The sequence below is a fragment of the Melanotaenia boesemani genome, chromosome 7, assembly GCF_017639745.1.
Source record: "Melanotaenia boesemani isolate fMelBoe1 chromosome 7, fMelBoe1.pri, whole genome shotgun sequence".
Taxonomy (NCBI): Eukaryota; Metazoa; Chordata; class Actinopteri; order Atheriniformes; family Melanotaeniidae; genus Melanotaenia; species Melanotaenia boesemani.
Genome location: NC_055688.1, coordinates 26,642,317 through 26,668,400, shown reverse-complemented (window position 1 = coordinate 26,668,400; position 26,084 = coordinate 26,642,317). Strand labels below are relative to the sequence as shown.

Sequence of the window (26,084 nt, the reverse complement as noted above, 5' to 3'; positions counted from 1 at the left end):
TTATTTGGTTAATCTGCATAAAGGTATCTAAATGAAATCATGAGAAAATAGAAATGTCCTACCTTGAATGCCACGTGGGGATGTACAAACATTTTCTCTTTTTATTTGAGGTAATTCCCCAGGGATAAGGTCAGATCATTAACAATACAAATATAATATTATTGGCTGCACAGTGGTGTGGTGGTTAGCACCGCAGCCTCACAGCAAGAAAATCACTGGTTCGATTCCCGGCTGGGGGGGAGGTTTGAACCTTGAGGGCGGTGGCCTTTCTGTGTGGAGTTTGCATGTTCTCCCAGTGTATGCGTGGGTTCTCTCCGGGTACTCTGGCTTCCTCCCACCATCCAAAGACATGCATGTTAGGTTAAATTCTCCCTAGGAGTGAGTGTGTGTGTGGTTGTTTGTCCCTGTGTGTTGGCCCTGTGATGGACTGGTGACCTGTCCAGGGTGCTGGTATAGGCTCCAGCTTACCCGCGACCCTTAATGGACTAAGCGGTTCAGAAAATGAATGAATGAATATAATATTATTGATTTATACCAACTCCCAGACAAATTGGCTCTCTCCCCAGGGTCTAGTGGTGGTTTGTATGTGCACATGATCTCTGATCTCTCCCACAGTAACATGGAAAACCCAACACATATTGTTCACTTTTACATTTAATTCATTTTACACTGTCAGGGCCCATAGTAATGTTTGGAAAATCAACATGCAGCCAAACAGCTTGTCACATTTTGCAGTAGGATGGCATCTCATTTCTCAACCAGGAGTTGTTGAAGGTCAATCAGCATAATTGTGTTGGTCACTTTAGCACTTACAGCACACACAAACTGATCTCACAAGTGTTTGTTTGGGTTGAGGTCTGGATTTCATACTGTCCACTCCCTACCCTGTGATGATCCTGGCTGTGGGAGTGCTGTCATCCTAGAGGATGGAGTTAGGTCCCAGATTTTGGAGATATTTGGATTGCCGCAGGCCCCACAATCTCAGCCCAATATGTCTGCCTGTCATTAAGGTGCCAGTCATACATCGGTAATGGGCACACAACTGGCCGCACTTGAATCTCAAAACAAGAGCAAATAACAGCAGAACTAGAAGTATATTGCAGAGGATTTTGACACTTATTTTGGGTGAACTACCCACATGTTTGCATTCCATATTCCACAAATGCACGATTGTTATGAGTCATACAGCAGCTCGTTGCAAAGATGACTGGCCTGGATTTCCACTGATGTGTAATACAACACCAAATTATTTTTATTCAAAGAGAGAAACAATCAGCCAAACACTTAATTCCTTCTTTTTTGTGCTATAATAATATATAATATATAATAATGTATTATTACTCTAATTATTATAGATAGTAATATTAGTTATCATTGTTATCATTGTATTTTTTGTTGTATTTCGTATTGTATTTTGCATTTGATGCCTTTACATTTATATCTCAGCTCTGAATGGATTTATGCTCACACTATTACACTTCCTTCTGCACTATTTCTTAGTTTGATCTTGTTTATATGCTACTTTAGGTTTTATGTCTTAATTGTAATATGTTGTATATAAAATAAGGTCCCCTACAAACTGCATTTTCTGATTTTGTTTATTAAAATGTTTTATCTTGTATCAGTACAAAGTTAAAAAATGCACTGCTCTAAAATAATTGCATCCTATGTATATAGTGTATGTATATGTTGTGACAAATCTACCCATATTAATACTTAAAATACTGTTACTATAATAACAAGAAATTCATCGTGAGCTGAATTATTTTAATTCTAAAATATTTTGTAATGTTTGAATTAATGAGCTTATTGGGATTATAAAAAAACATATTATTGTAGACATCAAAGTTGTTGTTGTTCTCATGGTTTTTTATCATTTTCCTCTGGCTGCAAGTGTTTGGTGGTCAAATAGTGTTTTCTTCTAAAGATATTAAAACTGTTTTCTGATTCCCACCTCTACTATGAAGCCACTGTTCCTCCAACCCCCCACAGCCCTCCACCATCTGTGTCTTAAAGTCTCTGATGTTAGTAAGAACAACTATTTAAGCCTTCCATAAAGCATGCTTCTTTTATTGTATATGAATGAGAAACAGGATAAATATGAACTTACTCAGCCACATCACTTTATTATTACAACATATTCCGATGGCACATACATGACACTAACAACACAATGACACAGCTTCATCACAGGAATCCTGGTGTTTACATGGGATTGTGCCAGTTTGGTCATTTTGTTCACTTCACCTCATAAATTCCCGGCTTGCATGTTTTATTATATAGTTTTCTATTATATTCAATATTGTGCATGTTTTACTGTGGGTGTATGTACATTTTATGCATTTTTAAATGAATGAAGATAATGTAGATTTGTTGGTTTTATTTATCACTTGAGTTCTTCAGAGGAGGACGAAGGCGTGTCAGAGCCATCAGGACTCTCCTGCAGCAGAAAGAAGTAAAATTATTGCCTGTCTCTGCTGGTAGGGGTTTAAAGACACTCCCAGTACTACTTCAAAGGACTTGACAAGAAAGACATAAGCATAGAATCGCCTTGAATAAGAATTATTCATTTAAAAGTCTTTTTAAAGTGCAAAATTTCAAGAGACTCTCTCTCACACACACACACACACACACACACACACAGTGGAAAGCTCACCTTCACTTTGTCCAACTCTGGCCTGCCTGGCAGGGATTTTTGTGAGGAAAAAGCCTTTCAAATGAGACAGTGCAGTCAGATGAGGTATGACTGGTGAAAAAGAGGGTTGATAAGAAACGTTGTCAGACCAGTGCTCACCTTTTTGGACTGCTGCATCTCCTCCGTGGATTTGGATCTGTTCTTCATGTGCTTCTGAGGGGAGGTGGCAGTGGGACACTAAAGAGAGGCAGGATCACATTAGGCTGGGCCTGAATGTTTCAAATGTTATGAGGATCACTATCTCACGAACCTCATTTGTCTTCTGCTCCATGGCTGACTGGACGAGTTCTATCAGGAGAAATTCAGAGCTGTTGTTTGCTTCAGGATGGATCACCTTGTCCTTCTGCAAATTTTAACAAAAAAAAAAAGACTGAGGCTTATCTTTTCAGAATCACATAATTTGTATTGGAGTAGTGCTTTGTTTTGCATCTAAAAATGAATGAAACTGACTCGTTAATGGTAATTACTGTCTTGAAGAGTCTGATAAACTACACAATCCAGCCGCTCAATGTGCAAATCTTTTCACTAGATGGCGTCTCTGACTCAGGGATTCAGACTTCCTGTCAGTAATATAAACGTTATCTGGAAGACTTTTCCTCATGGATTTAACCCAGCTTTGAAGTTAATTGCTATGCTGACTCAAAAAACACTGGGATAAGAAATATTGACTTCATTTTGGTGACAGTAGGAAGACTCCTAATTCACCTAATCTGCAAGTTAGATGGAATTTAAAGAAGTCATATTGTGGTTTCAGCTATTTACACAATTCCATCAGTATGTTATAACTTAAAGAATGTAAAAGACAGTCAAATTAACAAAATATCGCACTTAGAGGAATTTGTTTCCCAAAGAAGAGGATGACCCCGATTTTTAGGCCAGACTTGTCTTCCTTTACTTAATGACATCACGGTTAAATACAGCATAATGCCAGCCTAGTGGCTCGTTCACCTACATCAAAAGGTGCGTTCGATTTTTACAGCTTATCAGAGGCTTAATGTGATGGATGATCGTTTTGAAGCAATGACTTCTGGTGATGAATCTCGTTTGACTTTCACTACCTTCTGCAAAACATCAAGCACCACAGGACAGTAAAATTTGCAGGGTCAAGGCCTCCACATCAGGATAACTCAGGCACTGATAATGAATAATGGTGTTCAACATCACAGTTTTATTTCTCTAGATTTTTTTTTTTTTTTTTTTTTTTTTTGGCTTCCTTGTAATATAATTTGATAATACCTTTAACTCTAAAAAAATTTATTTTCTAAGTGTTTGCTAAAAGTTGGACTAAAACAACTGGACCAACACATATCAAGTGACGTAGATCATGTGACTCCTTTGTGTCTGCAATTGCCATTGCTGCTTCCTGTGCACCAAACAACTGATGAATGTCTTTGGATTAACACAAAACATGTTTTTAAGTTTTGTTTTTTGTTTTTAAGTCCAAGGTTTTAAAAATAAAATCTCTTTAGAAGAATCTTCTACCAGGATAAACGAATCTCCATAGACGTGCTAAAAGTGTTTCTCTGGGCATGTATTACCATGGCATCGTCTGCTGCAGTGGTGAAGTCTGCAGTATTTTTAAAGTCCACTTGACTTTAACTCTGATATGCATTTGCCATTTATTTTAATCAAGTAAATAAAAGCAGCTGAGTTGCATTCTGACAATTTTGACCAATAAGGTTGCTCATCAGAGCAGACTAGGCTGACGGGAAGAAGAACTTTAGCAAAAACAAAAGCTAGATCTTTGCATTAAAGACATGATGCATGATGATGATAATTGCAGCAGCATTTTATGGTATAAAAAAAAATTGTGTAAAATGAGCGTAAGTATTGTAATTGTGTTAGCAAGAATAGATTAATATTAAAATAGTTTTACATGATGTTTCTTGTTATGCTTCTTTGCACATCTGATAGTATAATAAGATAGTTGGAAAATAGTAAGATATTTGTAAATGAATGTGGAAAAATAAATTGTGAGTCCTGCTAGCTCATTTGAAGCTTAAAATTACTGAAAAAAATCATGTCTAAGAGTGAGTTCATTCAAATGAATGTAAACAGTTCTCTCAACAATCCCAAATCCAGACAAAATTCATTTCAAAGGAAGATTTAAAATTGTATATAAACAGGAAGAAGTACTCTTAAAGGTGATAAAGCTCAAATCATGCACTCATGCACACCAATGCATGGAAGATAATAATTCTTAGAGAAGCTAAAGGCTACTGTGAATACAAGGCTGCTGAAACAGCTAGAGGCACAGCTGGCATCAGGAGCCCTGGTGGCAAGGGACAAAACACCTCTGGGTTTGGGTAAGTGTTTAAGAGGCAAATATTTTACAGTCCAACAGTCTCTGGTAATGCCTGCATCTGTCAGACAAACACATGATTATTTAATGTGAAGCACGGATTTATGTTATTTATGTGATTCAAGGATGTTGCTTGTCAGAAAGCAGAAAGCTAAAGAAAAGTGGCATATTTTGGGTATTTGGATCTCAGTTTAAAGAACAAAATCAAACACTGAGAGCATTTGCTTTGTGTTTCTGAAGCTTTTTGACAACTTTCAGCTAATGTCAGCTGAAAGGTGTTACATCTGTGCTCAAGCTTTCCCAAGCTCCTTGCATCTGCAGAGGAGGTTAACAGGGTGTTCCTCTCAAAAGCTGTTTTTGAGTATTAACACCTTCTAAAAAAGCCCCTGGCTTGACATTATAATTTGTATATTTCTTTCAAATATGTAGTGAGACCTATGCATAAAAAAGCGATTTGGAGCATCAAAGTTGCAACAAGGCCACTCCTGCAAGATTCCCGCATACACAGTTAAGCCCTCTGCAAAGAAAAAACACATGTTTTGGGGAAATTATTTAATCTGATGTAATTGATATGCTCTATCATCTTAATTTTCAGTCAAATAATGATAAAATCCCTATTGGTGGATACAAACCCAAGGGTCAACACCAAATTTGTCAACCACAGAATTGAACAAGACTGTGTTTAAATTCTTTCATAGTTGGGTACATGTTGTTATCTTTCAGATTTAAGACAAGAAAAGAACTGAAATTGTATATCACCCTACTGCTTTGCTGGAAGCAGTCCATGCAGGGCTCATAAAGAATGAATGGTAGCTGATCGACAGGAGCTCCACCGCCCACTGTGAAGACTGACGTCAGCGGTCAAAGCAGCATCACATTTAATGCTGTGGGGAACACCATTACAAAGTCCTACTTGGACTGGAATATATGTGATATTCAATTGGGTCTGTATGGTAGATGGAAACACAAACACAACTGACCCCGTGGAGTGTTTCCAGCCTCTTTCATACAAGGTTCAGTTAGCACACCCAGAGGTAACAAACAAGCTGCTGAACTCTGTGCACTTACTCTAAAATGTGCATCACAGCCCTTTGAGGGGACAGAGGAGGGTAATCTCAGCTTTGATGGCAGGGCAGCCATTCACTGAGTGCTCTCTCGGACCAGCTCACTGAGGGAAATGACCTAAATGAGAATGATTTGCTGGCCTGCTCTCTCTTTGTCTCAAAGAGGAATACCTCCATTATATATAAAGCAAAGAGACAGAGGTTAGATTGAGTGTAGGGAAGTTCATCTCCTTTGTTACAAAGATGGAAAGATAGCAATCTTCTTCACTTGTCCTTAGTCCACACGAGAAGCCAACAGCAGTCAAAATAATACTTTCAAAATCATTATGCATGCACTATGCATGCAAAGTAAAATCTAACAATGCCATCATGTCATGATAGAAGTATTTCCTGTTAAAAGCTACATAGTGATGCTTTGAAGAACAGAATACCACCGTTTTCCTCCCAGCGTCACTCCAACAGAAACAGCATGAAGAACATAAAACTGAGGAAAGCAGTAGCTTAATGAAATACTGATATTAGCAGCCACTTTACATAAGAACAAAATCTGCTCCAGAGATTTGGGTCTACAACTCTTGGCCTATCTTTTAGTGTAGGGCCAACACTAATTAACTCCCCAGCAGAGAGACAGAATATGACACAAACTCTATTAAGTATAACTTGTGTGTGTGTTGAATGACTTTCTACAGTCGTAACTCCTGCTTTCTTCTTGCATCTCATTAGGAAAGTTCTGCTCATCCGCTAAATAACTACCTTCTGCAAACATCACCAGTGGTCATCACACTGGTGAACATTAATGCCACTGGCCATGAGTTGATCATTTCCACCTATTTGGGGGTACAAATCCACTTAAGGTGATGACATCACTGCCTCAGTCTGACACTGCCACCTCATCCCACCGGCAACAGTGAACATGCAGATTATAGAAGTTCCATTGCTCATTGTATTTATTAGGAGTTATGCCACATACATTCACACAAGGATGAGTATAGCTCCAAGGTCAGCACATGGGCAGTTATTATGGTGGCAGCTGAATAGAGAAGACATAAAATGAGGGGGCTCAGAGAATCAAGGGCATTATGTGTTGTAATTGATGGTGATGAGCTGTCTGTTCTGCCACGTTCAGGTGTGACCCTCACAGCCCCAACTCCCCCCCAGCTGAATGAATTTAGTCAGCAGTCTCTCAGCACAGCTGCTCCCTGTCCAATTCAAAGCAGAACCATGTGTGTTTCACCTGATGGCTGAATCAGTATTAGCATCAATCCACTATCACTTTCATTTTTTAACACATTTACAGACTCCTCTTCATCTTGCTGAGAAGGATCTTTCACCAATGTGCATGCAGTGATTTGATTAATTGGTTTTGTTTTGCTCCACTTATGTATTCCTCTGCAGGACTCTTAAAGACACAGCAAGAAGCATTCAAAGCTTTGATCAGCAGGACTGAGAAACACTCATTTATTCCTAATCTATTTGTTATTAACCCCAATAAAGACTTCACAAATCCATGAGGCATGAAAGCATGGATAGCATGGAAGATTAACACATGGATAGAAGACTGCATTTATCCAGTCTGAATAATAATGTGACATTTTTCATGATGTAAATGTGGACAAGAAGAGGTTTATCACAAGATAGTACAAGACATTTCATGGAGCATAGGGATGCACCCTGTGACAGACAGGAGGGGAGGATGACTGAGGGGAGTGACAGAGAGAGAAGGAAGACAAACACATCCGTAGACTTAAAACGTTAATGCCTAAAACATGGTAGAAATGAAGAGCCTGGAGTAAACTTACCTTTTCTTTCCTCTTCCTTCTCTTTTCTGCTCTCAGTACAGCAGACGTGCAGTGGAGTAAATGGCACTCCTCATCTCACTGCTGTGATGGTGCCTGCAAGAGAACACCCCTCTCTGCCCATTCATAGCTCCGCCGACGCACAACTCGCGCATGGATAAAGATGCATGCACACACACACATACACACACCAGGTGGGACACTTACTGTATGTTAATGTCAGCAGCCTGGCAGGAAGATACTATGGGTGTAGCTAACAGGTATCAAACACTGCACACTAATGCAGCTCTGTTCATTATCTGACGCTTAATTACTTCAGAAACAATCACAACCACGGAGTAATGATGTGGGCAAAGGTAGGTGAATAAGATGCTTTTCAAACCACATACTGCCACATCCTCTGAAACATGCATGCTGCTGACATCATCCATGGGGATGAGATCATCTATGACTCATCTCATTGATTTTGTAACTCATATACCAACCTAAAACTCAGTCCTCCCCTTCCTGGAATTATAAATTGCCTTCCAGCAACAAGTCTTTAGAAATATCAAGAAATTCACTGGCCAAAAAAACCCATCCTAAGAACCAATCACAACACGGCAATGATCGTCATCACGCTGCAATACTGACGTCATTGCATGAGAGGATTTTGGAGGGAGCTTCCTTAATCAGAATTAACCGTTTAAGGCAGAGAAATATAGTCAAACACTGGTGATATATTCAGACAGATCAAACTTATTTTGATGTCCATGACTCACCCAGTCAGAAAATAAACATCCTGCATGATTCTGTCATGAAGGAAAAGAGGAGGCATCATAAAACTTCAGCCTTCAACTTTATTTTAACACCAGCCAGCAGCTCAGGTTGAGATATAATTGTTAACCATTTGGTTACTGTTCTATCAAAAACTTATGTGTACTTCAGAGTCGTGCCTGTGACCATCTAAATGTAACTTCTTGCTTTTGCTGATCTACATCTCATGTTTTGTCCTGCTGCCAGAAATGTTAACACAAGCTTTCAGCACCTGTCTTTCTGCAACAACATGAAGCTTCCATGTGGATAAAGTATCTTTACAATGGCTGGCATGAGATATTTGCGCCGAGATGCTGTTTAGGTTTCTCCAAGCACGGTGCTGCACATCATAAGCAAACATCAATGTTGTTCAAGGCTCATTTTATTGTTATTTAGCATGTAAAAAAAGGCATTCTGCCATGTTAGACAATTGGCTTTTAACTGTAAATCTTCAAAACAAGCCATGCTTGTTCAGTCTTTTTCTTACTGCAGCATCATGAACCTGGACTTAAATGTTCAGGTTCATGATGCTGCAGTAAGACAAAACTGAAAACTTATGCTGTGTCTGAGATGCAGCTTTTGAGTCATTTGTGACTTCTCAGGGTGTTGCACAGTCTGACCATGGGGGGAACTTGGTGGAGCGTAACCACGCCCAGGATGGTTGGAGTTGTCCGGGATGAATTGTAAATGTTGTGCAATTGTGACTAATTACTCTCTTGGGAAATTCATAACCATTCCCATATCAATAGATAATAGAAAATGTGTCACTAAAAATCAATATCTTTTCTTCTTGGCACTGCAGTAAAACACAGATAAAAGCCTTCTGCTTTTATAGGGGTACTCAGAATTAGTCAATTTATCGTGTATGTGATTTGTTCATTTCATGGTTCATCTAAGGTTTTCTGTATATTTGATACCTTAAATGAATGACATATTTAAGATTACACCATGGCATTATTTAATAAAACCATATCTAAAATGTAAAGGCAGTATTTGGACAAACCAACCACACTCTTACTGCTTCCATTTTATTAAACACACAAAATCCCTGAAGTAATGTCTAATTCCTCTCCAACAGATATTGCAGACAGGGTCTCACTTATCTTACCCTGTGGAATTCTTTCAATATTACACCAACTCCTTTGTAGTAACACCACATAAATAATTTAAGACTTGGACCCTTAGATGCTGTCTAAGGTGATAGAAAAAAACAGGACTTGACCAGATAAGAGGCATCATAGAAAACCACAGTACATGCACACTAAACTCCCTGAAACAAACTTTCGAAATGGCAACTAAGCACACAGCAGAAAACAAAAATGTCATAATACAAACTAACCTTCATAAAATATTTTGTCATTTCATTTAAAAACATAACAATCATGCAAAAACACTTCATAAAGCCTTTTAGATAGTTGCCATTTCCTGTTCAGGGTTCACCTAAAACATGACTGCAAGTTGAACTTGTGGAAAAATAGATGTAAATATTACATTGAACAAGTTTCAGGGCCAAAGTTTAAGCTAACATAATTTTTTTTACATTTTATGCTGCATTGAAAAACTCCTAGCAAACATTTTCCCACCGGGATCCGCAAACATTTTCCCACCGGGATCCGTAGTGTTTTGAAACGACACTATGAATGCTTGCTTTTGGTTTCGTTATAATGCCTTCAAAAGGCCAATAATCAGTAGCAGAGACAGCAGCAGACAGCTGTCTCACAGCTTATTCATTACCAGGTATAAAAAGTGCATTTGAACTAACACATCTATCGGACATGATTCACATTTCAGTGTCGTTAGGAGTTCCGTGTATCAACAGATCATCATCTTGCACATGACTGTGCATTAAACTGTTGTTTCCCTACAGTCTTTGGAGTTAGGAACTTTCTCAGTTGCTTTGGCTGAACTAGAAGTCAATCCGTTGTCTTCTGATTCTACTCTGGAGTCAGTAGTGGAACAGCTGGTTGTACTGGCATCGTCTGTGCCCTGTTGCTGATCTGAGGGAAGCTGCAGGAACGAGGGGATCTCCAGCTGCTCTTTGGTTAGAAGGCCTCGCTGGTCGTCAACCCTGCAGCACTGAGCCCTTGTCAACATCTCCAGAAACCCTGATGCAGATGAAATATTATGTTAATCGAGAAAGGTTTCTCCAAGATAAATGAATAAAAACAGAATGTTCAGGGATTTTAATTCAGTTTATGTAGCCTAATTTTGCTATTGATAAGTGATGTTTCAATGAGTTTAAGTGATTTTTCAACAACATGTTCTACAATCTTTAATCAAATAAAACTGGACATCTTTCTGGTTTTGAAAAAAAAGGTAAAAAGATAAGACAAGAGTCTCAATAAGACTGATTTTTACTGGCTAGAGGGAGCTCAGAGTACAGGTAGGATGCAAAATAGATGCTGTGTCAGGGGTGCACATAATTCTGTCATGCGTCTTTAAGAAGACTAAGAAGGTGCACAGACATAAATATTAAAGTGCAAACCAGTTGGCATGAAACACTTGCCTAAGCAATGTGGAATACAGAGTGAAGCATATTATTAGTGTTGCCTATTTAATTAATATTTCCTGAAAATTACTTTTAAAAATGTGTCTGCCTGTAAAAGACTGATGTGAGTGAAAGCTTCCAAGCAGCTCCTAAATAATCTCATGTCAAGTCCAATTTGTCATGAACTGGGAATCACACCACCTGGCCCACTTTTTTGTGCTGGACCTTGTTTTGATACTTCTGTTTTGATTCTGTTGTGGGTTTAAAAGTAAATAAATAAAAAGAGCATCTTGGTTTTTCAGCACAAAAACAAAAAAACTGTTAAAATAAATCTAAGAAATACTGGAGCAATTTCTGCTAGTTATCAAATTGTCTGATGTATTCAAATGTTACCCAGCTACTGGACACTGCTAAGGCTTCCTACCGTCCATTTCGCGGTTCTTACTGGGTCTGGGCTGAGTCTTGGCTCGGTCTGTCTGCAGCGACGATCGAGTCTCCACACCTGCGCTCAATGATCCGGCCTGAAATCAAACATTATTCATAAAATATGTAAATTCACATGCATTAGTTTTGAAGTTTAAATGAAATTTTATATATATTTTTTTTTTAATACAAGGAGTCAAACTTTCATCAGACCAATCAAAATACCAAAAGGTGAAAAGCTCAACTATGACGTGACGGTAGCAGATGAACATGTAGTCATTGAGTCAAAAGAAAAAAGACACATGAATAAGTATCTAAGTAAGCCAGAAATATTTTGGATATAAGGTCACCTTTTAGTCATTTAACAGTCAATTGCAGAAATTTGTAACATAGAATTACAGACTAAAAACTATATATCAATGTAAAAACTCTACCAAACTGGCTTTCTTCTCATAAATCCAAACAGCTTGATTTTATGTTTATACTAATAATGCTGATATTTCTATCAGTGCTGCCTCACCTGTGTAGCAGCAGTGCCTCTGGGAATGAAGGTCTGCTCTTTACCTGTATTCACATAAAGGCAAAAATATATTTATCTGTTTCTAAAGTGCTTTCAGAGAAATTCTGTGAGCAGGCGATGGACCTACAGACTTTTGAAAACTGACATCAGTCACAATTGTCTATAATATCAAAAGAGTAAAACCACTCCATGTGAAATTATTTTGCTCCTCCTAAAAGCAGCGAGAGGAGCTGAAGCATAGAGGACTGATCCAAAGTGAAGTTGGTTCTGGTCTCTCAGAATGGGGAATGAGGTTAGTGAACTGGAAGTGACACAGCATTAAGCAAACAAAATGGATTCCGACGTTTCAAACACACGAAAAAGAATAAAGACGTGGTGAGAGAAAACACACACATAAAAGAATCAGAGTGGGGAGAAAGCAGGGCAGTTAAGTGGGTTGTAAAAAGACTGTGCTGCCAGCTACAAGGAGCGCGAGCCATGAAATGCAGAACACTGTCTAGGAGATGTTAAAGAAAAAAAAAAAAACACCTAAATGAATGAGGAGGCCTGTGTAGCAGGAAAAAAAAGCCCACAGAGCATGAACAGGGTATCCCACAAACTATTCACTAACAGCTGATGGAGAGCAGGAGAGTGCTTTTATTTGTTTTAATCCACTTTGATTTGAGTCGTTCATCAGCTACATTGATTTATCATCATCCTGCATTAGCTGAATTGTTCCAATCACAATTTTGCCTGGTTAAAGCAAAATCAGTGGCTTTTTAGAAATGTCAAGTGTATTAACCTTTGGTTTTGTCAAGCCGTAGTGTCTTATTGGCCAGCTTGTACACAGAGGTGCTCAGGTTCACAGGCTCATCACTCTCAGCCTAAACAAACAGAAAAAAGATTCCAGTTGGACATTTGCACACACAATCATCAGCACAGATTATTGTTTTTAGTTAAGAAAATGAGTCTTGTAGAATTCAGTGACGCATACAGAAGATAGTGTTAAATAAAATATAATAATGCACGTAGATATTAACTGTGGCTTGTAGTGGATTCTGTAATTACAGTTCTAATCATTAGCTTCCATTCATTCATTGTTGACAAGATTTTCATGGCAATGTTTCCTGGAGCAACATACAACATCTATCTATGTCTATCAAAAATGTAAAAACACCTAAGATTAAAGGCACAGCCTTTTCACATCCTGTGAGTGATCATGATTCAACTACAGCTAACAGCTTCCCTTTACAAAACATGAAAAAAACATCTTAAAAGAAAATAATTTCAACAGCACCCACACAATTGACCACTTGTCAGAAGAATGCTAGTTCGTGTAGCTCAGTGAAGATCTGAAACTTTCTTTATGGAACAATAAAGGACTACCACCTTAGGAATTTTTAGCACAAACTCTATTAGTCAAAATTTTTAAACCAAGGATGATGATACCAAATAACACATAAAGCAGGCTAACACTAACATTTAGGAATAACCTTCACAAAGTTCTGTACCCTAAAAATGTCTGATTCTGCCATGACTTATGAGTGGATGTAAATTTCCAGTCAGAACTGGGTGACAGAGACCCCTGACATGAGAGACAGAAATGGTAATAAGCTACGAGGTTCACATATATATACACAAAATTAAAAGGGAGAAATTGTCCAACTGCAACAACTAATATATTTACTAAAAAAATAATGTAACTCTGTCCATGACTTTCTTTTTAAAAGATTTACAGGTTTCAGAACAGTAAAAATAAATAATCAATATGATCAATCTGAGGTAAATCAATTACAGCCCAGAGAAAAACAATCGCTCAATTATTTTTTTTTATTTTTTACCTTGTTGATCCAGATTGGGAAATTAGGTTCTGCATTTTACCCATCCATAGATTTACTAGAAAGCAGTGGACTGCCATGATTCAGCAACTGTGGAGCAGTTGGGGGATTAAGGGCCTTGCTCAGGGGTCCAGCCTCCATCTTGGGCCCAGAACCTGGGTCCTCCTGACTAGGCTACCACTCTACTCCCCTCCACTCCCACCCAGGTAACTCACTGTACAGGCTCCATATCGTGATCCAATTTCACATGCAGCACACTCACCATGGTGATCAGGGCCTCATGGGGCTTGAGCTGGTGCTTCTGCATCACTGTAGAGAGGGCATCCTGCAACGTCTTGCTGGATTTCACCATAATTCCCACCGTCTTACCAGTGAAAGCATTCTCCAGCCTGTGACACACATGCATTTTAATATCAACCCTCAAAAATGAAAATGAACCAAATGCAGCGAAACAACATTGACATGTAAAGCATGGAGTCACAAAGACAGAAGCAATCACCTCTTGATGTAAATTAGTTTTTTTCTGATAACATGGTTAATGCCAAAGTGCTAGACAATGTCTCATGATAACATCCGGGACTTCCCTTTAACACTGAAATGTGACATGTTGTAGTGGGATGTGGGTGTGAAAACCTGCTGGAGTGACAAAGACAGAAAAAATAAGAAGTAACTCACGCGAACGTCACCCTGAGCTCAAGAGAGACCTGCTGATCTCTCAGCACAGAGCAGTCCTGGTCCAGAGATAAAGGCTGCTGTTGAGACAAGTATGGTTATCCAGACAGACAGTAAATGATCCACTTTTACACAATATGGCTGCTTTTAACATAGTTTTAGATCAACAAAGAGCTTCTCATTCACCCAGTCCCTCTCACTAACACAGACAGTAAAGTCCTTGTATTATTAATGCATATACTGGAAGAAATGAGAACAATCTTTATGCACACACACACACACACACACACACACACACACACACACACACACACAGAGGCAACAATCCTTCAGAAAGAAGTTTTGAAAATGACGCATGTGAGATGAGGCAGTGAGAGGATGTTAGAACAGGAAGAGGGTAATCATCTTTCACACAGTTGCAACATACCGATTTAAAGCTGCAGCTGGTGCTTCAGACAAAACTGACGAGCTCACCTTGTCCTTGCCATGAAGGTAAATGATGACATCTTTAAGTGGAAAGCCTCTCTTCTCACACAAGCTAGCCAGCATGTCTTTTATTGGTTGCCCATTGCGTGTGGGGGCCAACGAAGCGCTGCCATCCGGTAGGTAGACGCAGCAATAGCCCCCCTCCACACCTATACGACTCCCACTTCCACCACCCTGCTCAACAGAGCGAGGAGTCGGCCGGCCATTCTACACCACAGATGGAAAGTGAAGAAAAGACCTCTAGGGTTAAAAATATAACACATTTATCTCTTTGGGTAGTACATATACTTTTCATATATGTCTACAATAACTGTTTTCATTAACTCAAATCAGTCACAAATGTTTTCTCCTGAATGCACTAACCTCCATTTGCCTGTAGAGGGAGCCAAGCTCCACACTGCTGTTAGATTTGACCGACATGTGAGACTCTTTCCGGGGACCTGAGCCTTGAATGTTGGATGCATCTGTAGTTACAGATTTAAGGCAAACAGTCAAAATAAGACTAAGCACTGATTATCTTAGAGGCACAAGATTTGTAGGACTGAAACAAACTACCTCCCCAGGATCCTCTTTTCTGTCGCTGCTTCTCTGAGGCACTCTTGCCACCTGGCAAGCTGTTTGATTCAGACTTCTTTTTTTTTTTTTTTTGAGAAGCATAAAATTTATGTTGTTACACAGAGGTCAAACAGAAATCACATGTGTATTACCAACAGGCCTCAATCCATCTACCTTTTTGTTACTTAAGGGGCTTTTGTTGACCATATCCTCCCAGGACCCCATCTGAACAGGCTCTGTAGAGATCTGAGGTAGAAGTTTACCTTCTACACTTGTCAAGGTGCACTGCTGGTAGAGAGGGGAGCGCACAAAGCGCCTGTAGCTGTCCATCTTCATCAGCTTGAATATCTGACACAAAGCAAGCAGAGGATGAAGCTCAAAGCAGCTAATTTGCTGATTAAATGAAACGGTGGACTCTGTGCAGACCTGTGCCTGGGCTCTGCCAAACATGTCAGGTGTGGGCTGGTCCAGGTCTTTCTCCTCTGTCTTGGCAGTGTCGTCGATGTTGACCGAGTAGGGGGCGCTGTCAGACAAATATGTGTTGTAGATGGAGCGAGCTGCTGCTTTCAGCTGAGAACAGTTCAAATAGAGGCAGTCATGGTTAGGTTTAGATATTTAACTTTCTTTTTTTAAGTATTGCTCATAAGCTGAGATGTCACAGAACAGTCACACTCTGTAACAGCGGAATTTCTTCCCTGTGGAAATCGTCTGGATGTTAAGCTTTGAATACAAATCCAAGTCAGCACTCAGTGTGATTGATTATTTAATGACTTATTATAGTTTTTTCCCCTTTTTCAATGTTAAAGAAAAGTTCTAAAGGGGAATTTGTTTCCCATAAAGCTGAGCCACAAAAAGGTGTCAATGCTCTACTGTAATGATCTGCCACTTCTTACTGATTTTCTAACCACATATGTCTAATGTAAGCATTTCTCTTCCATCACAGTGGTTAACAGGACATTTACTAGCTGTTAATTAAAACTACTTAAGAGCATGGTAACTGCCCCACAAGCCTGGAATAATGCTATCTTGCTCACTTTAAAATAAATTGGTTTGGGGGAAATAAAGTGAAAGGGGGTCACTCACAACATTAACTAGAAATAAACTCATTATCTGTGTGGAGAGAAAATTGCCATCATACCTCATCCAAGGAGGTGGTCGGGATCTTCCTGAACTTTTCACATGCCTGCCAGAATAAAATGTTTTCTGCACTCACTTCTGACTTCAAGAAAGCCTGTAGACACAAGCATGTGCAAACACTATGAACAAACATGGTTCACTGTGTGAGAATCCGTTAGAGAGAGGAGAGAGAGCAAAAAAGCATTTTAATTATTCCTGAGCTTGATGAAAATCACATCACATTGCATTGTGTCTCACCGTAAAATAACTGACCCCACAGGGGTCCTCTAGCAGCTTCTCAAATGAGACGGCCCAGCTCAGCACACTGTTGGCGTGGCCGATGTCTCCACCCGGAGTCCCTGGAAGGCTGGAGCTGCTGCCTCCGCAGCCCCGCGCAGACATGTTCAGCTCTACAACACGATCACAAATACACTCATTTATCATCACTTGAAAGTAAAACCAAAAAGACGACTGAATCAGATATCATGCAGAGACTTGTTCAGACTGTACCAGTTTGAGATGTACAGGATTGGCTGCATGCATGCTGACTATTCATGCTTACCTCCATCTGACACTGCCTGGCTCTGTGAACAAAAAGACTAAAGTCAGGAGGTGTTGCAACCCAAGAAAACAGGAAAAACACTTCACTGATCCAGAATTTTTTTTTATCAGTTTTTGTCATATTTGATTAATAATACAATCACTGGGCTGAATTAGGATTTAAGAAATGTTATATTTAGAGTCATATCTTACCTTTGTTTTTGTAAGACAAAAACTGTAAGATTTGACTATATTTCAATAATAGAGCAAGAGCTAAACAATGTGTTTGAAACAGCATAAATAAAGACATTTCAGAAGAAATGTGAACAACAGCTGCAGGCTTTTGTCTTTTAGCCCCTTTCCTCTACCTTCTGTGTAACACTGGAGTGCAATCAGCCAAGGCTTTCACAGGAAGTGGTTGCAACACTGACGACAACAGCCCTCATTCAGCTTTCAAGCTTCACAAAATTCACATCTTGCAAAAGTAAATCAACTTAGCTCCTGAAGCCTGTGTTAACAACCGCGTTTGTATGCGGCAGTGAAAACATATTGATACAAGACTATGCAGACAGTAAAGCACCAGCTTAATATGAGGATGATATTTAAAAAGAGAAAAACAGAAATTCTGTTTTTGAATCCAGAGACACTCCTGTAGCAAGTCTACATGTACTTCTGTTTGGGTTTCCACCTGTGGAGACTCTGCTTCCTGCCAGAATACACACATATGGGTCGAGAATAAAAATTGCTCTGAGGAGTGTCTACTTGTCTGTACAGGTTTTTACTGTGTGGCAACCTACACAGAGTATGCAGCATGTGCACTAATATAGCACTATTGTCACCTCTCAGACTACGTGTCATTTAATAGCAGGTTAAGGAAACTACAGCACATTTAACTTTTCACTGATATTACTAATTAAAACTCTTGTCTCCTTTGAACAAACATACACAATACGTTTCCCATTAGAAAAGTTTATGCATGTGTGAAAGACCGACTGCGTGCACAGTGTCAGCCATTGTAAACGGTTCTTGACAGCAGCTCTTGGAAACTGCTTGACTTTGACCATATTAGGTAGAAATAGGTTGGTCATCTCTGCAGGTGGGAACTCCTTCATCTAGCCCACACTTAAAATGTTCTTCCCTTTTAGCCAAATTCTCATACTGAAAACACAATTCAATAACTACAGATGCAGTACGTTTGGATCATGACAACAGGAAGTGAACTGGAGAAGTTAGACTCACTTCATCCACAACTTCCAGAAAAACAAATGATTCACAACTATCTTACTTGAACACATTTTGTTCTCCACTTTTGTGATTCTCTAGAGATGATTTTAGGCAGAGACAGATGTGGGAATATACTGTGTAGGAAGGAGCCTTATTTAGTGAAAATGATCAAAGTATTTTAATTCACACTCCTCAGCTTTGATAAAAATACATCTATAGATCAGCTTCACACCTTTTGCAGAGCTAAACCATTTCAAGAAATGTTATAGTCTCACAATGAGTATTTTAAGCCAACCCTGCCTACACATGACAGATTGGCCAACAGGCATGGCTTGGTTTCTGCTTCTGGCTCTGAAAGTCTGTTTTCAGCAGCAACCAACTGTAGCCGTGCAGCCTGATTGGTTCTGGCACTGTTGAGAAGTGGAGACTGACAGCACAGGCCAACACAGGACAACTGCTCTGTAGCCCTCTTGATACACTTGACTAGATGTCAACTTATCATCAGCACTGTTTAAAAGTTTACCAAAAACTCTAAAGAGAGGCCCAGATCTGAACATGCATACAGGTTCATTTCAACCTGGAAGCACTGAACTCCTAAAACTTTCATCAAAAATGCAGAAACAAACCACTAAATAAAAGGAAGGACATTTACAGAAACACCTCAAGCCTTACAATGAGCACTGCCAACTCACCATCTGGCCAACAGGAATCCCTAAAGCGCTGTTGTTCTTCGCCATGTTGGCTCAGACACCAGATAAAAACTGAAGTCCTCTGCAAAGTGCACAGCGTCTGGGGACAAAGTGGAGGGCTCCACCCAAACTTGATGTAGAATACATGCACACAAATACTCAAAAAAAAAAAAAAAAAAACCTAAAAAAACTCATCACTTGGGTACCCTGTCACTTCCTGCTTATAAGGGAAGTCTTGCCATAGCAACAACCCACAAAAGAGGAAGTATGGTTACTATGATCAAACTGTTCTACATCTACATCTTGAGAAACTGTGATGTGAGCAGACAAACAAGACAAACTCATTCTGGTTTTAGTGTCCAACTTAGCAAAGAGTTAATCGTTATATATTATTAATGCAGTGCAGCAATAACTTCATTCAAGCATGTCAGTTTTGTTTGTTTCAGGTTGTGTGAGGCAATGGTTAGAACTTCTTAAAACACAAATGCATCACTGCATTAAGTAGCACGAACATATGTCAAAGTATTCGATCTGCAACACATAAGAAATTAAGCCACAAGCGGATGTGCACATTATTTGTCTGATTATTATCATACCTTGCTGACCTCCTTGATGCCACAGTCATATTTCTTGTGTTGCCTTTGTGCTGCAACTTTTGCCAGGCGGCAGAACCTGTGACAAAGTACGCTTAAAGTAACCATTCTCGGGGCAAAAATTAAAAAGCGAATGCACAAGTAAACAAGAAAGGTACTAACATTCAGCACTACGCTCAAGAATTTCAGGTCTGTTTGCCAACATCTGACATGTGCAGTTAACAAATGAGCAGGTGCGACCAGACTGTAATTAGCAATGCTAATTTTGTCAAGGCAGTTATTGTGTGTTTAGCTAGCTGAAATCTTTCCACTTCTTAACTTTCAACTTTTGGGTGATTTGAAAGCTCTCCTAGAAATATGTTTATTTATATTTGAAAATGTGAAGTTTTTGACTCTCAACTGTTTAGCACATCTTAGCTTATTAGCATGACTGTTTGGTCTTGAGACCTTTATGTTCACTTCAGCAAATGTAGCCCAATATTTTACATGCAGAATTTTTTAGAGAAATTGACACAGGGGCTTTGTTTAAGGGGTGTCCCTCTGAATCAGAATACCACTATTTACAATATTTTGGCCTCAAAAGCATAAAAGTCTCAGATTTCTCTATAATAAAATGTTAAAAGTTTCAAAACGTCATTAATGGTCAGCCTCAAAGAGGTCTGCACTTGAAAACTAAATGTTTTTTTAAACAGTTTTAATTTAACCTTAATAAAAGTGTCAGTGTTCAGAATACAAACAAGACAGTCAGTAGAATAAAAACATAAAACACTAGAGCACAATAATACCTTATAGCAAGGATGTCAAACTCTGGTGCCCCAGAGATACTGTTCTGCAATTTTAGATGTTTCCCTGCTTCAACACACCTGACTCAAATTAATGGATCAAGCAGAGTTTGACAACAAGGTGTTAGAGCTATTTTATATTTGAATTGGGTATGTTGGAGCAAGGAAATATCTAAAGTCTCTGCAACTATAGCAGACTGTACATGTCTCATCTTCCAAGGCAACAAATAAATGTGTACATTCAGTTTCTAAGAACAAAATAATGTTGATTTTTTGCTGCCAGATATCACCGTACTATCTCAGTAACAGTTCTCTCATGGTATCATTATAAGCAATGATGTCTCTGCAGGCTAGATCTCCATCATCTGACTTTTGTGCTTAATTAAGATTCTCAGTTTAGTGTCAGTTTTAAGTGGGGAAATTTCAGAAATAGATCCCTTTTGGTTCTACTGATCATGATAACACTCTTTTTGGAATTATATTTGATATCTTGTTGTACTCCCGACATAGAGTAAATAGTAAGGAGAAGGCCAGCCCTACTTGGACTAAAGATCTCAAAATCATCTTCATGCATTTTACAGGTCACCACTACATTAGTGACCATGCACTCAGTTTGACAAGCTTTTAAACGCTTAAAATATATCTGAAGATAATAGAAAAATGTTTTAAAAGCCTACTCTCTGCAGCTACATAAATCATTTGCATATGCGTGTGCTTTTGCATGAGCACGTATGTGTGCAGAGAGGTGCAGTGGCTTGAAATGTGTGGCTCATTACCCCACCTGCAGCATGTGTCTGGTTCCCATCTGTGCACAGTATGACTTCTCCATCTTCAGATATAAGAGGCAACAAAGACCAAATTGTTATATGTCCCCACTAGGGGGCAAAGCAGATAAGGGAGCATGTTTCAGAGTTTCTTCTTGACCTTATAAAATTTCTTATTAGTAAATCACACCTCCAGTTGGCACCCAGTAATTCACATGGTTGAGTGGGCACCTCATATACAGAGACTAAAGCTCCTCAATGCAGTCAACTGCCATTTCGAACATACTAACATAATCAGTTTAAATGAGTTGCTCATAGCGTTTTATAAAACATCTGTGGTTCAATGACTGAAGAAAATCAAAAGAAAATGAGCCTACAAGATGTATTTTTAACTAAGCCCAAACTAGACAACAAACTGAGCTAAAACTATAAGATTTTCTAAATGATCTAAAAAAATAAACTTTAAAAAATAACTGTCTTGGTTATTAACCTCGTCATTTAAATTAACACCCTGACAATGTCTGTTAATTGATTTCCCAGAAAATTGAGTTCTTTAATCTTTATAATGAGGACACAATACAGGCTGAAATTTCTTGCATAGGCAGCTAAAATTAATTTAATTAAAGTAAAGCTTTTTTTCAAGCTTCTTGAGGCCAGTGAGGACTAGATTTATTTCCCCCCCCATAGAAGACTGGCACTTGGGAGAGTAATTACTTTTTGGTGATTCACTCTGCTCGGAACCTAGTCCTTTTAACTACTGTGATTCCTCCTGTGAGTGTGAAAGAAGATCAAGAAAGGGGCAAGATCTGTTTACTACAACACACAGAACAACTAAAACACTCCAGTCTGGTTTACAAGTTTGTTTTCTTTTTTGTTGTTCTTCCTGGTGCTGTTTCCCTCCATCGTTTTTGTAAAGACATGGCCTAGGTTGGTCAGTCATGTCTAGCATGAGTGACTCAGAGTAAGTGTAAAATTTGGTTTGTGATAACTAAAAGGTAATTTAAACCAACAAGGAAACATAGACTACATAAAGTATACCACCTGATTTTCATGACATTGACTGAAATGTGGATAGGTGGCTCACATGGAGATTGAAGTCACAAACCAGATTTGCCTGTTAATGTTTAGGTTTCAAAACTTTTTTTTTTAACTACTGAATTGATCACTGTGAGCTTTAGAGATTTGTTTCATTCAAGTTAAACCATGTTTGTATCCCTGTGCATGCTGAGAAAAGGTCCAGCCTCTCAGCTTTAAGAAGCAGCAAGTGAAGCAGCGAAGACTCGATCAGCAGCACCCTCAAGTGGTCATTCTGTGAACACGTGTCTGTGTATCAAGGTCATGAATGACCCTAGTGTATAAGAAATTGTAAAATGTAGTAAGTTTCACTGAAATTTCCAAAATTCTAAAAGGAAGTTATCTTAAGCATGAGTCGTATTACATGTTTTAGGCTGTATCAGTGGCTAATTTGCATAGAAAAACACTGTTTCCCTGTTAGCACACCTCTCTCTTACAGTGTTTGACTTTGTTACCAACCTCAGTTTTACATATGCCTTCTTTAGTTTGAAGTGTAAAAAGACCATCATTTTTACTTCAAAGTTACTCATTTTTTTTAGCATGAAGGGAATTTTTAAGTATCTCTTTAATATTGTAAGACCCATTAGATTTAGGTTACTATTTGATGTTATATAAGAACGAATAAAGCTGAATGACAGTGGTAGCCACACTGATGTGGTTGGCTGTCACATCCACCTTTCATACAAACAAACAGTGCTACTGTTTGTCCCATGACGTTCCAGGAATTAAATCATTTGCATTGCTATCACAGTTTACAATCAGTTACACCAGGGGTGTTTTTCTAATGCAAAGAGTACTCGGTTAAGCAAAGCAGAGCAGGTCATTGCCTGAGTCTGCATGTGGAGCGTAAGTCCAGGTAAGACTAAGGCATCTGAGGCTTGCAGTTTTATTTTTACAGCATTAATGATCTATATGGAGCATTTTAAGAGCGTAACTTGTTTGAAAATTCTAAGACGCTTATGATGTTCAGTTTTTAAAATTGTTTCAACCCATTCCTTTCTACCAGGAAAATGACAAGAGCAGTTGGATTGTTTTATCCTTTACTCAGCCATCTCTTCTTGGGTAAGGAGCCACTTATACATTTATTGGTATGTTTACTTCTTTTTTTGTGTTTAGGTCAGTTTGGCTCACTATAATGTCATCTTCTTTTAGTTTGTATAGGCTTATCCTGTGTACCTTCCGAGTGTAAAACATGCAACATCTCAGCAGGTAAAAAGAAACACAGAAAGACGCCCTCTGTCTAGAGTGAATTTGAAGATGTTACATAGCAGCTAATATGCAGTACCTAAACATTGTCTGCTAATAAATTCCAAAATGAGATGCAGTAGAAAATTTCCTTAATGCTGTTTTTTTTCATCTGTTTTTCCTATAGAGTGTTGTCGAAATCACCTTAACAACAACAATCAGTGCAGTAATGGTTAGTCCACTCTTTATTTTTTTATGTACTTTAAGATATTGGTTTCAAATACAAAATAGTAGATGCAGTCATTGACAATCAGGTGTGGTGCTAGACTGAGGCTCAAGCTAATGCAGCCAAAATATCAGCACTTATTTGCATTAAAACATATAAACCTGTCTGACGCTGCTGGATGTTTGCTCTTCCCGTCAGTCTTCAACGTATCTATCAACAGCACTAAATCCGAACTGTCAGAAGGTGATGAGGTCAACCTAACATGTGTCCATAACCTTCCTTCTCTGAATCTGACATTTGCGTGGTTCAAGAATGGGGAAAAAATTACAGATAAAAATGAAGCCACACTTAATTTTACGAAGATTCTTTCAGCTGACACTGGCGAATACGTCTGCTCTGTGAACAGCATATGTGGCTCTTGCAAGTCTTTGCCACTGAATGTCACTGTACCAAGTAAGTAGACGTATCCATACTATTTAGACTCTGGATGCTCACTTTTTAACCAAAGGCTTGGAAATATTGAGTTTTTGATGTTATGAAATGAAAGTTAACTCAGGATCTTGTAAATAATGAAATACTTATCAATGATCTTTTGACAGTGTGTGTTTCCTCTCTCTCTCTCTCTCTCTCTCTGTGTGTGTGTGTGTTCGTCTCTGAATCTGTGTTTGATCCAGATGAATCTATCATCATCATGGTGATCTGTGGTGTTGCAGCATTAGTTCTGGTCATTGGAATGGGGCTGGCAATGAAGTTCAAGCTGAACAGAGACAATGGTAAGAGCTCAGTTTGAGTTATTTGTTTCTTCTTATTTGCTTTTTACTAATGTGTAAGATGAGAAGATTTATAAGGTGTAATAATAATTAAGTATAACACTGTAGTCAGCAACCTCTTTCCAAAAAGAAGTAATATTTACTTTTAAATTTTGTTTCCTGCACATTCTTGACAGGATGGATGAAGAGTTTTAGCATGTGGATATCAATATTCCCCTGTAAACACAGCAGACTATGCAAATTAAGGTGTCACATTTCATGCACCGAATTGCAAAATAATCCCTTAAATCTGGCCAAGGATTTTAATTTTCTTGACAGAGCTTTAGAGGATTCATATGCATTCAGACATTACAATGGGCCTATTTTTTCTTCTCTGGACTGAATGGTGCAAGGTATTTAAATGAGAAACTGATAATATATCTTCACATGAGACATCAAGAACATTTCTGGGGATGCCTGAAAAAAAAAAAACAAAAGAACTGTAAAGGAGGCAATATGAATGGTTGTGACATAAAATCGCTTTAAAATAAGCAAAAACTACTCAAGAAAAGCAAAATGCTGGTTTTGAAATGCTCAAAGAAGCACAAGTAGACAAAAAGAAAATTTGTATTACCAAGTTGATTAGTTTTATCCATAGTATAGCCGTATTATATCATTTTATCACTTCTTCGCTTTCTTGGCCAAAAACAAATGATGACATAAGAATTTTAATCCCTCTTTTTCCCTTCTTTAACATGAAAGTGGAACCAGAAGACTGCAAAGAGATTTGCATTATGACTTTAGAATTGTTGGTTTGTGATTCCTTTTCACTTTTGGCCTAAGCCAGGTCAGCTGCCTCCCATTTTTAGTCTTTGAGCTAAGCTAAGCTCATTGGCTGCTGGCTACATCAACATGGTAACCATACATACCATCAGTATCCTGAATATGACATGAGAGTGATATATGCTCCAGATTTTCTTTTTTTTTTTTTTTTTTTTTTTGCATTACAGATTTGACTTTACTTAACACAGATTATTAAATGTAAAACTCCTCTTCTATTTGGCAGCTAAGCACAAAGCGAGGATGAGACAGAGGGAGCAGGCTCAGCAGAACAACGGTCCATCAAGATGATTCAGAATAACAAACAGCTTATCTCATTCAAATGTAATAAATACTAACCTTGTTTAATAATTCACTGTAGTGGTATTTGATGTAGAAATAAAAACTCTTCAATCTCTGAGTCTAAGTGTGTGTCATGATGGGGGCTGGTTACAAGCATACATACGAGGCATATTCACAATTTAACACTACAGCCGCGTTGGTCCGTAAAGTTAAATAAAAGGGCCTCGAAATGTTTTAATCCAGACGCAGGATAGAGATTCTCGCACTAATCCTGCTGAATGCTCTGCTCACAGGGCGCACACTAAACAGAGCAGCTTAACAGCGGCTGGCCTGTAATGGATATATGGAACAATAATTCCATCCCTCCGAGAGAGGGCTGTAAGTTGGATCTGAGAGTTGACTAATGA

At 38.6% G+C, this 26,084-nt stretch overlaps 2 protein-coding genes and 1 long non-coding RNA gene across 9 annotated transcripts; 1 reads left to right on the top strand and 2 right to left on the bottom strand.

Annotated features, from left to right (window-relative positions):
* Nucleotides 1-2,106: 2,106 nt before the first annotated feature.
* Nucleotides 2,107-8,025, bottom strand: LOC121643270. The gene is made up of 5 exons (XR_006011077.1): nt 7,861-8,025; nt 2,946-3,038; nt 2,795-2,872; nt 2,657-2,710; nt 2,107-2,440 (listed from the first exon to the last, which is right to left on the bottom strand). It is a non-coding gene; the product is annotated as an uncharacterized LOC121643270 (long non-coding RNA).
* A 1,639-nt stretch (nt 8,026-9,664) lies between these two features.
* On the bottom strand, nt 9,665-19,997 carry LOC121643289 (regulator of G-protein signaling 14-like). Of its 7 annotated transcripts, none has more exons than XM_041990642.1 (16): nt 19,938-19,955; nt 19,788-19,854; nt 17,292-17,313; nt 16,988-17,139; nt 16,752-16,844; nt 16,040-16,183; nt 15,788-15,961; nt 15,614-15,689; nt 15,422-15,522; nt 15,047-15,265; nt 14,576-14,652; nt 14,163-14,289; nt 12,865-12,946; nt 12,084-12,127; nt 11,565-11,661; nt 9,665-10,757 (listed from the first exon to the last, which is right to left on the bottom strand). In XM_041990642.1, coding segments are annotated over exons 1-16 (1,737 nt in total). In that variant the 5' UTR covers nt 19,940-19,955; the 3' UTR covers nt 9,665-10,497. The 7 variants fall into 7 exon arrangements, with proteins under 7 accessions (XP_041846576.1, XP_041846575.1, XP_041846574.1 ...); XM_041990641.1 differs by having other exon boundaries at nt 19,779-19,854; nt 19,938-19,954; XM_041990640.1 differs by having other exon boundaries at nt 11,586-11,661; nt 19,779-19,997.
* Nucleotides 19,998-23,170: 3,173 nt separating this feature from the next.
* Nucleotides 23,171-25,946, top strand: LOC121643292. Its single transcript, XM_041990646.1, has 7 exons — nt 23,171-23,251; nt 23,402-23,457; nt 23,548-23,604; nt 23,768-23,812; nt 24,005-24,259; nt 24,481-24,579; nt 25,622-25,946. Exons 2-7 carry the CDS (start codon nt 23,406-23,408, stop codon nt 25,684-25,686), a joined length of 573 nt encoding a protein of 190 aa, XP_041846580.1. The 5' UTR covers nt 23,171-23,251; nt 23,402-23,405; the 3' UTR covers nt 25,687-25,946.
* Nucleotides 25,947-26,084: the final 138 nt, after the last annotated feature.

Excerpts from the sequence above, each read along its gene's own strand:
- LOC121643289 (XM_041990637.1), bottom strand. The coding sequence starts at position 19,883 with ATGGTTACTTTAAGCGTACTTTGTCACAGGTTCTGCCGCCTGGCAAAA. Across the intron at positions 15,962-16,039 it reads TTGGCAGAGCCCAGGCACAG|ATATTCAAGCTGATGAAGAT; the intron begins GTCTGCACAGAG and ends GCTTTGTGTCAG. Across the intron at positions 12,947-14,162 it reads ATGAGGCCCTGATCACCATG|GCTGAGAGTGATGAGCCTGT; the intron begins GTGAGTGTGCTG and ends CTGTTTGTTTAG.
- LOC121643292 (XM_041990646.1), top strand. The coding sequence starts at position 23,406 with ATGACAAGAGCAGTTGGATTGTTTTATCCTTTACTCAGCCATCTCTTC. Across the intron at positions 24,260-24,480 it reads ACTGAATGTCACTGTACCAA|ATGAATCTATCATCATCATG; the intron begins GTAAGTAGACGT and ends TGTTTGATCCAG. Across the intron at positions 24,580-25,621 it reads CAAGCTGAACAGAGACAATG|CTAAGCACAAAGCGAGGATG; the intron begins GTAAGAGCTCAG and ends TCTATTTGGCAG.